General features: G+C 43.3%; 1 protein-coding gene across 1 annotated transcript; it reads left to right on the forward strand.

Annotated features, from left to right (window-relative positions):
- Positions 1-3,079: 3,079 nt before the first annotated feature.
- LOC126640620 (mitochondrial amidoxime reducing component 2-like) lies at positions 3,080-13,481 on the forward strand. Its single transcript, XM_050316578.1, has 7 exons — positions 3,080-3,345; positions 3,490-3,663; positions 7,149-7,311; positions 8,937-9,077; positions 10,123-10,184; positions 10,273-10,344; positions 10,898-13,481. Exons 1-7 carry the CDS (start codon positions 3,095-3,097, stop codon positions 11,025-11,027), a joined length of 993 nt encoding a protein of 330 aa, XP_050172535.1. The 5' UTR covers positions 3,080-3,094; the 3' UTR covers positions 11,028-13,481.
- Positions 13,482-13,718: the final 237 nt, after the last annotated feature.

Below are 13,718 nucleotides of genomic sequence, written 5' to 3' on the forward strand. Positions count from 1 at the left end.
CTGGCAAGGTATATATACACACCAGACCTATTTTCTCTGGCACCCAGATAAAGAAATCAGGCAGTGAATCACCCAGTTTTTTTCCTCTTATCCTAAATTCTGTTATTTTGAGGCCTCATAGACAGAAGAGCAGAATCTTTCTGCATTTTGTAATTTACACAGTGGAGAATACTGCCAGTGCTCAAGTAATCACAGGAGTTAGTGACTCACTTTTGCCTTAAGCTTATGAAAATAAGTAATAATGTTTGTTAGGAGTGGCCAATAATTTTGTTTTCATTTATTGCATTTAATCCATCACTTTTTTTGTTAGATTCTAAAACCAGTTTGTGGTTTTGTTTTGATCTCTTTATTACTTACCTTAATGTGTTTTGATACATGCTTGCAAGCACTGCTCATCAGACAGTCACTGCAGTTTTGTTGAACATTTGCTAATACATTAGATGCCTGGTTCCCCTTACAGCATTTTTCTGCTCCTGTAGGTGCAGTTGCAGATTAAAGATCTCTGTATGAATTCAATTAAGTTCAACAAGATATAGACTCCATGTTAAATGAGAAGGTTAGTGGTTACAAAGAGTGTTCAAGGGCTCTCAGTCTGCTCAGCACGGTTGGTTCTCCTCTCATGTCTGTGATGGAGTCATACAAGTCATCACAAGTAATTATTTTTGACTCAATGGGTCAATGATTTGAAGGTAATGGGGCAGGTGTGGTCAAACCAGACCAAGCAGCGTAGCACCTATGATTTACCTGAGCAATATGGGGGTCTCAGGGGTATGAAGGACAGGGTATCTCACCATGGTGAGTAGTCACAGCCTGTCTGTACTGCAGTGGGACAGCATGTGATGGATTCAGACTTGCTGATGGGCAGCTGCCACGGCGTCGAGGAGCAAGGAAGCAAGGAAGGCCCACGTGTGTGGAGATCCACCCTGCTGGACACACCCTTGACTCTTCCTGCATCAGTCCCATCTCAAGTGCACCAGTTCTGTCTCATTTCAGACTGTCCTTTTGGGGACACAAGAGGGAGCAGGAGGGTAGGGCTGTACTGGTGAATGGAGGAGGAAATCTGCAGTGTTTGGCAGAACCCCACGTCCTCCTGGGGGGCCCTGGGTTGCTTACAGGGACCTCTGATCTTGAGGCCAGGCAGTGTGACTGAGCAGAATAGAAAGGAAGCAACCCTCAGAAGATCCTCATGCCACAGATGCAAGATAGGTAACTTATCTCATAAAAAAAAAAAAAAGAAATTCTCTCAATAAAGCATCGTAAGAAAGGGTTTCAAGTGATGTGGAAGGTAAGCAGGTGGCAAACTGTCTTTGCACATGCCTCCCCTGCCCAGTCCCTCAGCAGCACAAGGCTCTGCTGATTAATAGTTAATCTCCACAATAAACTGGGCTTGCCCCAGGAGTAAATTCAAAATAAACACAAGTCTTTCTTATCCTTAATGTCATGGTTTACTTGACAAGGGGAAAGGTCTCAAAGCGCATGACTGGTATTAGCGTGTGATTTAAATTTCAAAGTGGTGAACAAGAGGGCAAAGGCATTGCCCTCCCTCCTACCTTTTCCCAAAGCTAATGCTACCAGAGACCTCCACCCTAAAATCAGTCAGTAAAATGCAAATAACAGGGAGCAACCACCCAAGATGACTGGGAAATTGCTCAAGTAACACTGAGCATCCTGATGAGGAGTGCACATGTTACTCTCTTCTATACCACAGATGGTCAGGTGGACTGTTAGTGTCCCAGCACTGCTGCCTGCCCAGCACCTCTCATCTGAAAGAAGCAGGCAAAGACATCTACAACAAAAGCAGATTGATTTCCCTTCTCTGTCCTGAGGCTGATTCTCATGTTTCTCATGATTCTCAAAGAATCATCTCTGATTCCTTGGCAATATTTGTGTCATGGTTTCATGTTCACAGTCATTTCCTGGTCCTTTTAATTGAGGACTCCCTTCTTGCCCATGAGGAAGATCAGGGTTTTGGGAGTCTTACCAATAGAGATGGATCTGCTGTCTACTGCCTTTGCTTCTGACATCCATCACTTTGTCTTAATCCACCAGCAGGTTGTCACAAATCACTTTTTGCCAGCTACAGTGATTCCAGTTTGGAGGAATATTTTCTCATCCTGGCCTGTGATCAAACCCACTTCTCGAGACAAGACAGCTGCGAGGAGCACTCCTGGCTTAGCTGCTCACACACCTGTGTTGTCAGAGAGGCCCATGACAGCCACATCTCCAAGATTTCTGTCTGCCAAGGTGGTGCTGATGTAGTACATAAAGTAATGCATCATGGCTGAGCTGTCTGCATCTTTCAGAAATGCCCAACACCAAGCTTCCCACTTTCCACCTGCTGGGGTTTTGGTCTCAGCACACTGATTTCAATTTGGGAGTTTGGTGTTCAGATCCTGGCAAGCATGAACGGGGGAGCTGGGGGAAAACGGCAGCCAAGGCTCTGGCTTTCCCTGTGAGGAGAGGCCTGGGGTGACAGCAGTGATCTCCACTCCAGCCCTGTATTTGATGCCATATTTGCCTTGTGGGTGGGTATCCCACAGAGTCACTTCCCTGTGACCCTGCCAACAGGAGAGAAGCTCTCAGAGAGGGTCTCACGAGTTTAGTACCAAGCAGCTGGGGCAGTGATGAATATATCCCAAATATATCCCAAATATATCCCAAAGCAGCCGAACGCCACGGGACACCCCTTCCACGTTAGGTGCCCACTACATTAGGCTGCTAGTCGCACCAGTTCTTTGCCTCCATCCGTCCACCCGTTCCCCGCTTCTCCGAGTCAAACCAAACGCGTCAATTTGACGCGCTCCGCGCATTTCCACGCAGTCCGCACTTTTCCTGTGGCACCGCTTCTAATGAAAGCCCGGATATCAGAAGAAACGCATCCACTGCCGGCGCTGTGCCGAGCCGGACGCTCAGCCCTTTACTTTCCGCGCTGTGACCGCCCTCTCTCCCCCAGCGAAGGTCGCGGCCCCGCTGCCCCCTCAGCCCGGGGCGGGTGCCGGCGGGGCGGTGCCGGCGGGGCCGGAGGGGGCGGTGCGGGCCCGCTCCGCCCATCGCTCTCTCGGTGCCGGCGGAGCCGCGGCGAGGCCCAGTCGCCATGAGCGGCCTGCGGGGCTCCCTGGGGCCGGCCCGGCCGGGCTGGGTGTGGGGGGCGGCGGCGCTGCTGGCGCTGGGCGCCCTGCTCGGAGCCTGGCGCTGGGCCGGGCGGCGCCGCCGCCGCCGCCGCCTGCAGCGGGTCGGGACGGTGCTGAGGCTCTTCGTGTACCCGGTGAAGTCGTGCAAGGGGGTGTCGGTGCGGCGGGCGCAGGTGACGCCCATGGGGCTGCGCAGCGGGGATATGCGGGACAGGTACGGCGGGGCGGGGCGCGGGGCTCCCCGTTTGCCGGGTGCTTTCCTGAGGGCCTGGGCGGGTGGCACCTGCTGCTCCGAAGGTGCCGCCGTGCCCACCACTGACGGCGCCGGGCGCGCCTCTGTCCCCCCGGCCCGCCGCAGGTTCTGGCTCGTGATCACGGAGGATGGGCACATGGTCACGGCCCGACAGGAGCCGCGGCTCGTCCTCGTTTCTGTCGGCTGTGACAACGGGCACTTGACCTTCGATGCCCCAGACATGGAGAAGCTCTGCTTGCCTGTGAACGTCCCCGGGAAAAACCCCGTCCATAACTGCAGGTACCGAAAAAGGGTTTTTTTGGCCCCTTCCCCTGTCTCTAAATACTGTCTTACTCACATCCTTTGCTTTTCAAGATTGTGTGAGGCTTTGCATTTTTTTAATGCAGAAACTGGCAGGAGAAAGTTGGGTGCTTTTGCATCTCTTCTGTGGGGGTGTGTCTCCCCATTTGGATAACGGAGAGAGACTTCAAACCAGGGCCTGTACTGATAAGATAAGGGGCAGTGGTGTTGAAATAAAAGAGGGTAGGTTTAGATTAGATAAAATGAAAACATTTTTAACAGTAAGGCTGGTAAGGCACTGGAACATGTTTCCCAGAGAAAATGTGGCTGCCCCATCCCTGGCAGTGTTCAAGGCCAGGCTGGATGTGGCTCTGAGCAACCTGGTCTGGTGGGAGGTGTCCTTGCCCCTGTCAGGGAGATTGTCCTAGGTGATCCTTAAAGGTTCCTTCTAATCCAAACTGTTCTGTGATTCTGTGAAATTCTCTCCTGTGTGTTACACAGGCGGCCAGGATTGATTGTCATAACAAAAGGTCTGGTTTTAATCTGCTAAACATTGGTGAAAACAAATCTCAGGAAATGATGACACAGTATCAAAGACCATGCATTATACATTAGCCAAATGAACTGTGGTCTTGCATCTTCATAGAAAGTTATGTTTGCTCATTAGTTTTTACTTCTAGTCTTCTCACTTTTGGTTAGGTGAGCAGTTGCATCTCAGAGCCTCAGTCTTGCCCTTTGGTGTTTCGTGATCACAGCTAAAATCTGCATCAGCATTTTTGGATGCACACTGACTGTTCAGAGCTGGTGAGCTGTCAGAGTTTAGATTCCCTCACCCCTGCCTGTAGGCATTTAACTGAGGTGCCTCGATTAAAAACTTGGTTGCCCAAGGCTCACACTGTGGTCACAGGGGAAAGACGGGCATCCCTGGAGACCAAGGTATTCCCTGTAGTTGCTACCTGAGAGGAGTTTCAGGTGGATGGGTTACAAAGAGTGATTTAGCTGTGTGCTTAGTGTTTTGTTGTATGACTTCAGGCGTAGTTGTTTTATCCATGTATTGAATTGCGTGATGGAAAACTGCCAGGGGGAGCTGGAAAATCTTTTCCCTGCTACAGTGTCAATTAATATGTAAGAGTATTTAATAACTGTAAATGGTGTTAGTCCCTACAAAGATACCGGTCAGTGTTTGGATAGCAGAGGTGGTTAATGCACCAGCTGCTATAATTAAAACTAAAAGTGCTGGCAAGGAGCTGCATTTGCTTGTTTTTAGCATAAATCTGTTGCTGTGGAAACCCTTGATCAGCATAGCTCAGTATCTCTGTTTATACAAGGCAGGCGCAAGTTACAAATGGTAGCGTTTCTCATGGAGGAATGGAACAGTCTTTTGAAAACATGTGTACAATGCCTATATGTTAGCCAATGACACATGCATACAAAAACATGCAGTTTTCAAGGTGTTATTTTTCTAAACTTTGTTGTGCCATTAGAAAAATATTTAAATAGCCTAATACATTTCAGTAATGAAAAATTATCTTGGATTTTCTGATTTTAGAGCTTAGTGATTTGTTCTTCTGATTTTTTTCTTTCTTTCTTTGCCTTAATAAACCTGCACTCTCTGCCTTTAAAACTGCTAGAATTTAAGAATGCAAATGATCAAATTTAAATGCATGTAAACAGACTGTAAGAATTACCAAGTTGTCTGGCATTGTGGGTGGTGTCATAGGATGTGAAATTGGCAACACCCATAGCTGGAACATTGCCTTGTACTTCTCAGGAAGGATCCTAAGGGTTTGTATGACTCTTGCTGTGCTTAAAAATTTGCCATTTGTAAGCTCAAGGCTGACTCTTTCCGATCCATCCGTAAGAACAAGGTTTGGGAGTGTTCAGAGAAATGAAGATTTGGGTTTTGCTCCCAGATTCTTCCCTTCCAGCATGTGAGTGCAAGTAGCTGTCTTGCTGCACAGTGTGCTCTGCTGGCCCTGCACAGACTTGTGTGTATTCCAGCCCTGGGCCAGCACGATGCCTTGACACGGGTACTGGCTTGTGCCCCATGATTTGGAGCCGAGGCAGTGCAATAGTGCCTCTAGCTGCATAGGGCTGTGCAGATGACAGTCTTGAAATTTGCTCACTCCAGTTGCAAATTTTACATGGATAATTAAAATCCTGTCTTTGGGAAAGTCAAATGCAGGACTGAAGCTAACGCATAGCACATCTTCTGTTTGTGCAAATTTAGAGAGTTTCTATAGCGCTCTGGTTAAGAAACCTTGTGCTTTTCATTTGTGCCCAATGTGAGTATGTCGAACACTTGAATTGCATGATCCATTCCTATGGGATCCCTGTACCACCGAGTGCTCAGGATAGATCTGCTTCGTGAGTGGAAAACAGTAGTGTTTGAAGCTGTAAGACCCTCACGTCTGTTGACCTGCCAGTCAGAAGGCACACAGGACTGTGGAATGGAGGCAAGAGAAAGATTACTGTCTGCAGCAATGGCATTTAATCCCAGCCTTTGTTGAGGAGCAGATATAGGAATCCCAGCAAATGGAGCAGGGATATTGCTGCTAGCACCCTAAGGGTTCATCTCTCCCCCCAGTGAGTAGAGGAGGGCTCTGAGGGCTGACTCTGGATGAACTGTGTGGGCTTCTCTGTGCTTAAAGCTGTCCAGGATATGATTGCAGAGGTATAGGAAACTGCAGTGTGCTTGGGTCAAAATGGCTACTTTGAAGAATGTAACAAAACTATTCATGACTGTTGTTGAAGTTTATTGAAAGGTTGAGTTGAGGTCTGCCTTTTCGTGCCAGGAAAGTGTTCCTTGCGTAAACTTGTTTGTATTCTGGTGCCATTGGCTTTTTGTGCACAGTGGACTTTGTTTCCATTATAAATTTTTAACCTCTCATAAGATACTGATCTATTTTATATGTGAAGTTTGAGCTTAAGTTTCACTCACCTCTAGCTAAATTTTTACAGCACTAAAATCTGAAGGAAAGGTTCCTTCACAATTAGGGACACTTACAATTAATAACACTTGTACATGTCAGTTATGGTAGCTAATCATGTCCTTTCAAACTGTCATTTATTTTCTGAAGTTAATTAGCTTTCAGTTGATTTCTTGGTAGAAATCTTTTGGTGATGCAGTCACGTGCAAATGCAAGAGCAGACCTGGTAAACAGGTGGGTTTGTTACTGGCCATAGATTTGAGAGTTGGCTCTGGGCACCTTAAGGCTATTTCAAGGCTTATTTCACCAGCTTGGTATTGTCCAACCATGTCCATGTTACTTAGCTTTCCGAAACACGGTGGCCACAAGGAGATTGCCCACTGGGATTGATCCTTGTGCCAGATTCAGAAGCCAATTTCCAGCTCATTATCCTTCAGGGGATTTGTTTTCTGTATATTGCTAGTACTATTAAAACATGTTGTTTGCCTTCAAATAGTAAGCATACTTGAGCCTTCATCTTTCCAGCTAACTTGCTGATGTGTTGTTACTCTTCAGGGTGTTTGGACACGATATCCAAGGCAGGGACTGTGGTGATGAAGTGGCTCAGTGGATCACCACTTTCCTGAAATCACAGCCCTATCGACTGGTGCACTTTGAGCCCTCCATGGTGCCAAGAAAGTCAAAGAAGATAATAGACCTTTTCCGAAGCACAGATGAGGTAAATGAATGTTCTTTTTCTCAGAAGTACTTCCTTTTAACCATTTCCCACCCACCCACCAAAACTTGCCTGTTCCACCATTGGTGATTGAGCCTAGTTTAGCAAGGTGTGTAATCATGTACTTGAAACATGTGAGTATTCTCCTTTTCTGTGGTGAGATGACTTGCTTAACTTACTTCTAAACTGTTAACCATTTGCAGCTAAAGAGTCTGAAACTGATATTTGAAAAGGAACCTTTTGTGCCTCAGCGAATAGAAAAAAGTTACATTTTTAAAGATGTTTTGATGGTGTCATCTGTGTTGCATAGAAAGCCTCCATTCCCTATCCCTTGTTAGGTCTGAGAGTTTACTGATACAAGTTGTTACTTCATATTTTGTTTAAAGGAATGATACTTAAACCAGGGCCTTTTGGCTGTGGGCCTAGGAGTTGAAAAGAATGTTACAGAAGTTTCATCTCTTTCTGTGGGAAGAGGCTCGAAGGTGTGATATTAGAGAACTTGAATGCAGATATGGAAAGGAGGTGTTGCGCTCAGATATCCTCCTGTCGTTTGAGCCATTGACACCCTTCTTGTTTGAACAACTCTCTTGGGTGAAGGTGGTTTGAACTGTCCCTGGTGGAGTGTAAGGTTTTTAAACAAATTAAAGTTATGAGTACCTTGTCTTACTGATGTTATTATTTGTATGGCATCAGTGTCTTGCTTGTTGCACAAAGAGAAGAAGGTATATTCAATTACAGATTTACAGATATGCTTTTATTATGTAAGGGCACTGAGATCAATACAGAAGACTTGGTTTCAGCAAAAGGATGTGAGATTAGGAGGGGCGACATTCAGGATCCTAGCATGAAGAAAGGGCAGAATTTTTTGTATAATTATTTCAGTAGTCATCATCACGTGATGGTTGAAAGGCATGTGCAAGGATAGGAGGAAGAATAATGTAAAAGAAAAACAGAAGTGTTATACACTAAAATTCTTGCCAAAAATTTTTTTTTTCCTGTGGAAGTCCACTTCTAGGATGTTTGTGGAGTTTTTTTGAATATTGTTCTTTGGCCTTGTTTGCTAATATGGCAGCCCTTCCACTGCCAAGCAAACTTAGACTGACAAATAGACAGTTGTAATTGAGTATTGCTGTTCTGGATGTGGAACTCCCTTTTGGAGTTGTGATAAGACTGATTCATTCGTTAGAAAAATCCAGTTAGTTCATTATAGTCAACTGGATCAGCTCAGCAGGTCTGTAAATGTCTTGAGTATCTTTCATAATTTACCATAACATGTTTTACTGAAATGCTTGATTCTGTCCGTAGTACCTGGAATAAGCATCTGGGACATGCATATGGTATTACTTTGTAAGGAGCTGTGGTAGCTTATATAATTTTGGTTTAATTCTGTAGGGAGAAGTTTAATTTTACAATTTGAGCAAATGAAACTCGCCATGGTTACTGAAATAGGAAAGAGCATGTTGTTTCCCTTGTTAATATACTTCTAGGAAAATGAAAACCTGAATGGAGCAGCCTAACAGGCTAATATGTGGCCAGTGGTTCCAACACACCTGTCCTTTTGCCATTCCATAACTTTCCTCCTGTGTTCTTACAGCAACCTTAGGGTTTGTTTGTGTTTGTTTGTGTAGGTTGCCTATCCTGACTGCAGCCCACTCTTGCTCCTCTCTGAAGCTTCAATGGATGATTTAAATACAAGGCTGGAAAAGAAAGCTAAGATACAGAACTTCAGGCCAAATATTCTTGTGACAGATTGCAGTGCTTTTGACGAGGTAAAATAACTGTCTTAAAAGTCTTTTGAAGACTTGGATATGTTTCACTGTAGCTCAATTTCCTTGTGTGACGGTGCTATGAAGGTGAGGAAAGCTGCTATTCCGTGATTTTTACAACTGAATCCCAGAGAGATAAAACTTCTACCCACATCAGTGCACGTGAAACATTCAGGGAGGAGGCAGGTCTCTGAATTATTATTTAGCTTAGCAAAGGATAAAATAAATGTGTTTAAATGACAGGCTTGCCACTGAAAGTTCATATTCAGGTGTAAAGTAGGCAAAGCTGTGCATACTGTAATTGACCAGTTAATGATACAAATAAACAATTTGTAAATTGTCAGTGTCATATTTTTTAAATAGCCTTTGGCACAGGAGTAAAACTAACCCTTGCAATACTTCAGTCCATCACTGCATCTCTGACAATGTTCTGGTAGTTCAAAAAACCCACTATTTAGGACGGTATCAGGTGATGAAATGAACTGATAATAGTGGTGTTCACGTGGGTTTATGTCATGTTGCCATTTTAAAAAAAAAATTTCCTCTGGATAGATCTGATAATTTCTCAAATCTAAAAAGTTCCTGAAGTGGGAATAGATCTCTGTCTCCCAAGAGGGATTGCAATAGGAAGCTTGTGTAGATGAGAAGCGAAAGGTTACTTCCACTAAAAATTTCCTTTCTGCAAAAATGGTGACCTGCCAGAGGCCACAGATCAGATTATCACCCACACAGTAAGAATAAATGTGGCTTAGATTCAGTGCTTCAGACAAGGGCACATTGCAGAATGGGGTTCATTATTTGTGTATCGTTCTTTTCAGATATAATTCTTAGTTGGTGCTGAATTGGGATAAATACCCTGAAATGGGATAAATGCAGTGACCATAAGGTTTTCATTAAAATAGTACTGTAATGTAAGTGTGCATATTTTGAAGGTATGAGTAAAGTGATCATCTCGAATGGTGCAGCGTTATGAATGACTGTGCTGCTCCTGGAAAAGTGATTGCGTGTGGGCGTGTCTAATCCGTGCCCAATGTTTCCCTTCCCTCAGGACACCTGGGAGGATATCCTTATTGGTGATGTGGAGCTGAAAGGGACCGTGTGTTGTGGCAGGTAAACATTTGAAACCTTTATTTTATATAGATGCAAAGAGGTTTATGATAAGAAACCGTTACTGATTTGGCACTGTGTGTCATTGCAGGTGTATTTTAACAACTGTTAACCCAGACACTGGAGTCCTGGACAGGAAGGAGCCCTTGGAAACACTGAAAAGGTTATAAAAACAGCAGCGTTTCTTAGGCTGTGGGAGAGGATTTAGGCTAGATCCCAACATGTTAGACTAGTATTTTAGAAGTGATTTGAAGTGTGTGGGTCATAATCATGCAGTGTAAGAGTCTGTGTATTTTGGCTTCCAGTGTACTTTTTGCTGTTCTGTATGGTAAGAAAATTCAAGTTCTCTCTTCTTTCTTGCGAACTTTACATTCTGTATCTCTTCCATCTCTGCTAGTGTGAATGCTTGGGGTAACAAGTGTTTAAGATACTTAAAGCTCTAACTTTGCTACTTTGACTTTTCTTTTTACAAAAATTTTTGTGTAAGTATTAGACTGCATAGTAAGTATGTGTAAGTATAGATGCATGAATACAGTCAAGCTTTTTTCCTTCCACATGAACTGTTTGATTCTCATAACTACAATATTTATTTAGTTTTTAGTCTAGTATGGTGGTGAAAACAGGGCATCATTATTCGTGTCCTCTCTTTCATCACTGATATTTTGATGTTTAGGTTTTGCTAACACTGGTTCTAAAGAAGGGCTTTCTCTCTGCAGTTACCGCCTTTGTGATCCATCTGAGAGACACATCTACAAAACCAGCCCTCTCTTTGGGAAATACTTTGCTGTTGACAAAACTGGAATGATTCAAGTTGGAGACCCTGTGTACAAGATGATCTGGGAATGAAAAAGACTTTGATCAGAGGATGCTTTTTCACCTTCATACACCAATTGTTTTCCCATGAACACAGTCACCAACATAACCTTTTCTTATTCCTTGCAATATTTTTTGTGCCATGTCCCTTTGTAAGGTGCAGGGGACTCTTTGAGGCTATGAAGTGCCAGCCCTTTCAGATCATGTAATCTACTAACGTGCCTGTAGCAACCAGGTCTTTAATTTTTCTGGAGGCTGTGAGAAAAGAAACTGATCCAATAGAGACTTCACAGCACTACTGTGAGCATCACATCTCCTAAAATTTCATGTCAACCTCAATATTGGAATCTGAAATTATGTACAGGGGTTTGCATTGTGTATTAGATACATTTAGTGCCTATAAAGAACCACAAAAACAGTCATGCCAAGCACAAAGTATGTTGGTCACAGAGCTGCCTTTACAAGTGAACATGGAGTGAGAATGGCAGGACTCTGTCTTGGATTCCACCCTTCTTTGGTCCTAATCATCTTACCCAGCTATGTGCATGTCCAGAGGCACTTTTCTGCAGTGTTTCTAAACCTGCAGTTGTTTCCTGAAGATTGCTGCTATCTTTTGAGATTGGAGCAATAGCAGGAGAAGGCTTGTGAGCTGACTAAATGCTACTGCAGTCTAGAGGTGGGAACACTGGCTAATGATGTCTGTGGGTTTGTTTGGTTTGTGACCTCTGCTCAATAGTTTGAACCGTCAGGTTTTTTCTCCTGTGAAAGGAGTTCTACCCCAGCACTGTAACACTGAGGCTGTAGTGATACATTTGCTAACATATCAGTAGAATTTCCAGTTTGACTAAAAGGATTGGATGTTCACTCTGACAGAGATTTCATGCGCAGTGGAGGGGAAGAAAAGCCATCAGGAGTGATCTGATGCTGAGCCTGCCATGTTCAAACAGATGTCCAGGCAATGTTGTAGGGCTCTGTGTTCATGCGTAGCTTCTTTGTGACTCAGTGAATCTCTTAGTATGGAAAGTTAGGCTGCTAAGGAGATGTTTGGGAAGCTGCAGCTTGAGACTGAGCATGTTAACATCCTTACTGGTCCTGCATCTAGATCTCTGGTTACCAGGCCTGTTTCAATTCAAACAAAATGTCAGGCATTTGTAGGAATCTGATAATTATATTTTCTACTGCATAAAACAAATAGCAGAGGAAACTAGTTGTTTTACGGCAGTATTATCTTTAATTGTTATGTGATTTTTTTTCTTTTTGAAAGTGAACTCCTAGATAAAAGCCAGCTATCTTTCAAATGCTTGTTGCTTGTTTCAAAAGCTTGGTGCTTTGTTATGGGTTACTAGATCTAGAAAGAGTGTTCCCCTAGCCAAAGAGAGGAATCTAATTAAGTGTGGAGAAGGGCAAATATGTCTGAATTTGGTGTTTAGATTCTTTCTATTTTAAGTATAAACTTGAAATTTTAATGCATTTAGTTCACAAATTAGACCTGAAGAATGGAGAACCATTGGGCTTTGAACAAGTTCAGGTGGATGTGTGTGACAAGCCTGAAGCAGAAATACAGGGAAGGTATATTTATGAACTCAAAGTTGCTCTGATTGTCATTTTGTTAGCAGAGTGCTCTGTAAGGATTAGGTTTTCCTGGGACAGACAAGTGCCCAGTTTGGACTCCACGTTGCATATTTGTGTATTGTTATGCCTCATGCAACAAACAGTGGGAGGATATGAGAGAAAAAGCATCTTTTGAAAACAAAGGATTCTGAGGGTCAGTTTTAAAAAGCAAGTGTTGAAGGTTCTTAATGTTAGAAGCTGAAAGCTTGTGGAATTCCTAATGATATTATTAAGCACAGGCAGCCTGCTGGCCTGCCAAAGCAATTAGTTAAGTGTGTGTCTCTTCATTAAGTCAAAGAAGCGGAAGGAAAGAGAGCTGATTTTTTGCCTCCAGCGAAACATATTTTTTTTCACTGTTGTTTTAGCAGCACATCAGCATTTATGTAACAAATTGTGTGCTATAGATCCTGTAGCCTCTCATTAGGCTGTTGTCAATTGGGATAATTTGGAAATGGGGCTGTCCCTGCAATGGGAAACAGCCATCTGCATTCTTACTGAGAAGAGGGCATAGATCTAAACCCCTGATTTACTCCTGTAAAGCTTCTTAGAAGAATATTCCTAGAATCCCAGAACAGGTATGCACCTGTGTACAATACATTTCACAAATGACACTTAAAACAATCATGTTGTCAAAGAGGGCTGTTTTGGGAAGTCAAGAGCATAACTTAGAACATTACACTGTAAATATCTTCATGTAACTTGAATTGCTGTAACTGTATGAATTTTATTTGATTTTGTTAAAACAATTTAGGAAATTGACTGAAAATATGTCAATCATAAACCACTGTTTCTAAATTGTATACTTAAAGTTAGTACTTTTTTTTTTTAATTGTAGAAGAAGAAAAAAAACTATAAACTTTAGTTAAAGTCTCATAAGCTGTAGCATTTGTGAATCTTTCTTACCTTTTCCTTTTTTCCCTGTTTTCTGTTTCCAGGATCTCAGGAGTAGTTAATACTGACGATTTTTTTTTTTTTTAATCCTACCTCTAAGTACAAGAATATATGCAGTTAACCAGAGGGTATGTGTAAGACAGCAGAACCATCAGATAATAAGTGGTCACCAGACTCAGTTTTGCAACCCAACAAATGTATGAAAATAGGGGAAAATAGGTT

The sequence above is a fragment of the Myiozetetes cayanensis genome, unplaced genomic scaffold (assembly GCF_022539395.1).
Source record: "Myiozetetes cayanensis isolate MyiCay16 unplaced genomic scaffold, myiCay2020 scf2-11, whole genome shotgun sequence".
Lineage (NCBI taxonomy): Eukaryota > Metazoa > Chordata > Aves > Passeriformes > Tyrannidae > Myiozetetes > Myiozetetes cayanensis.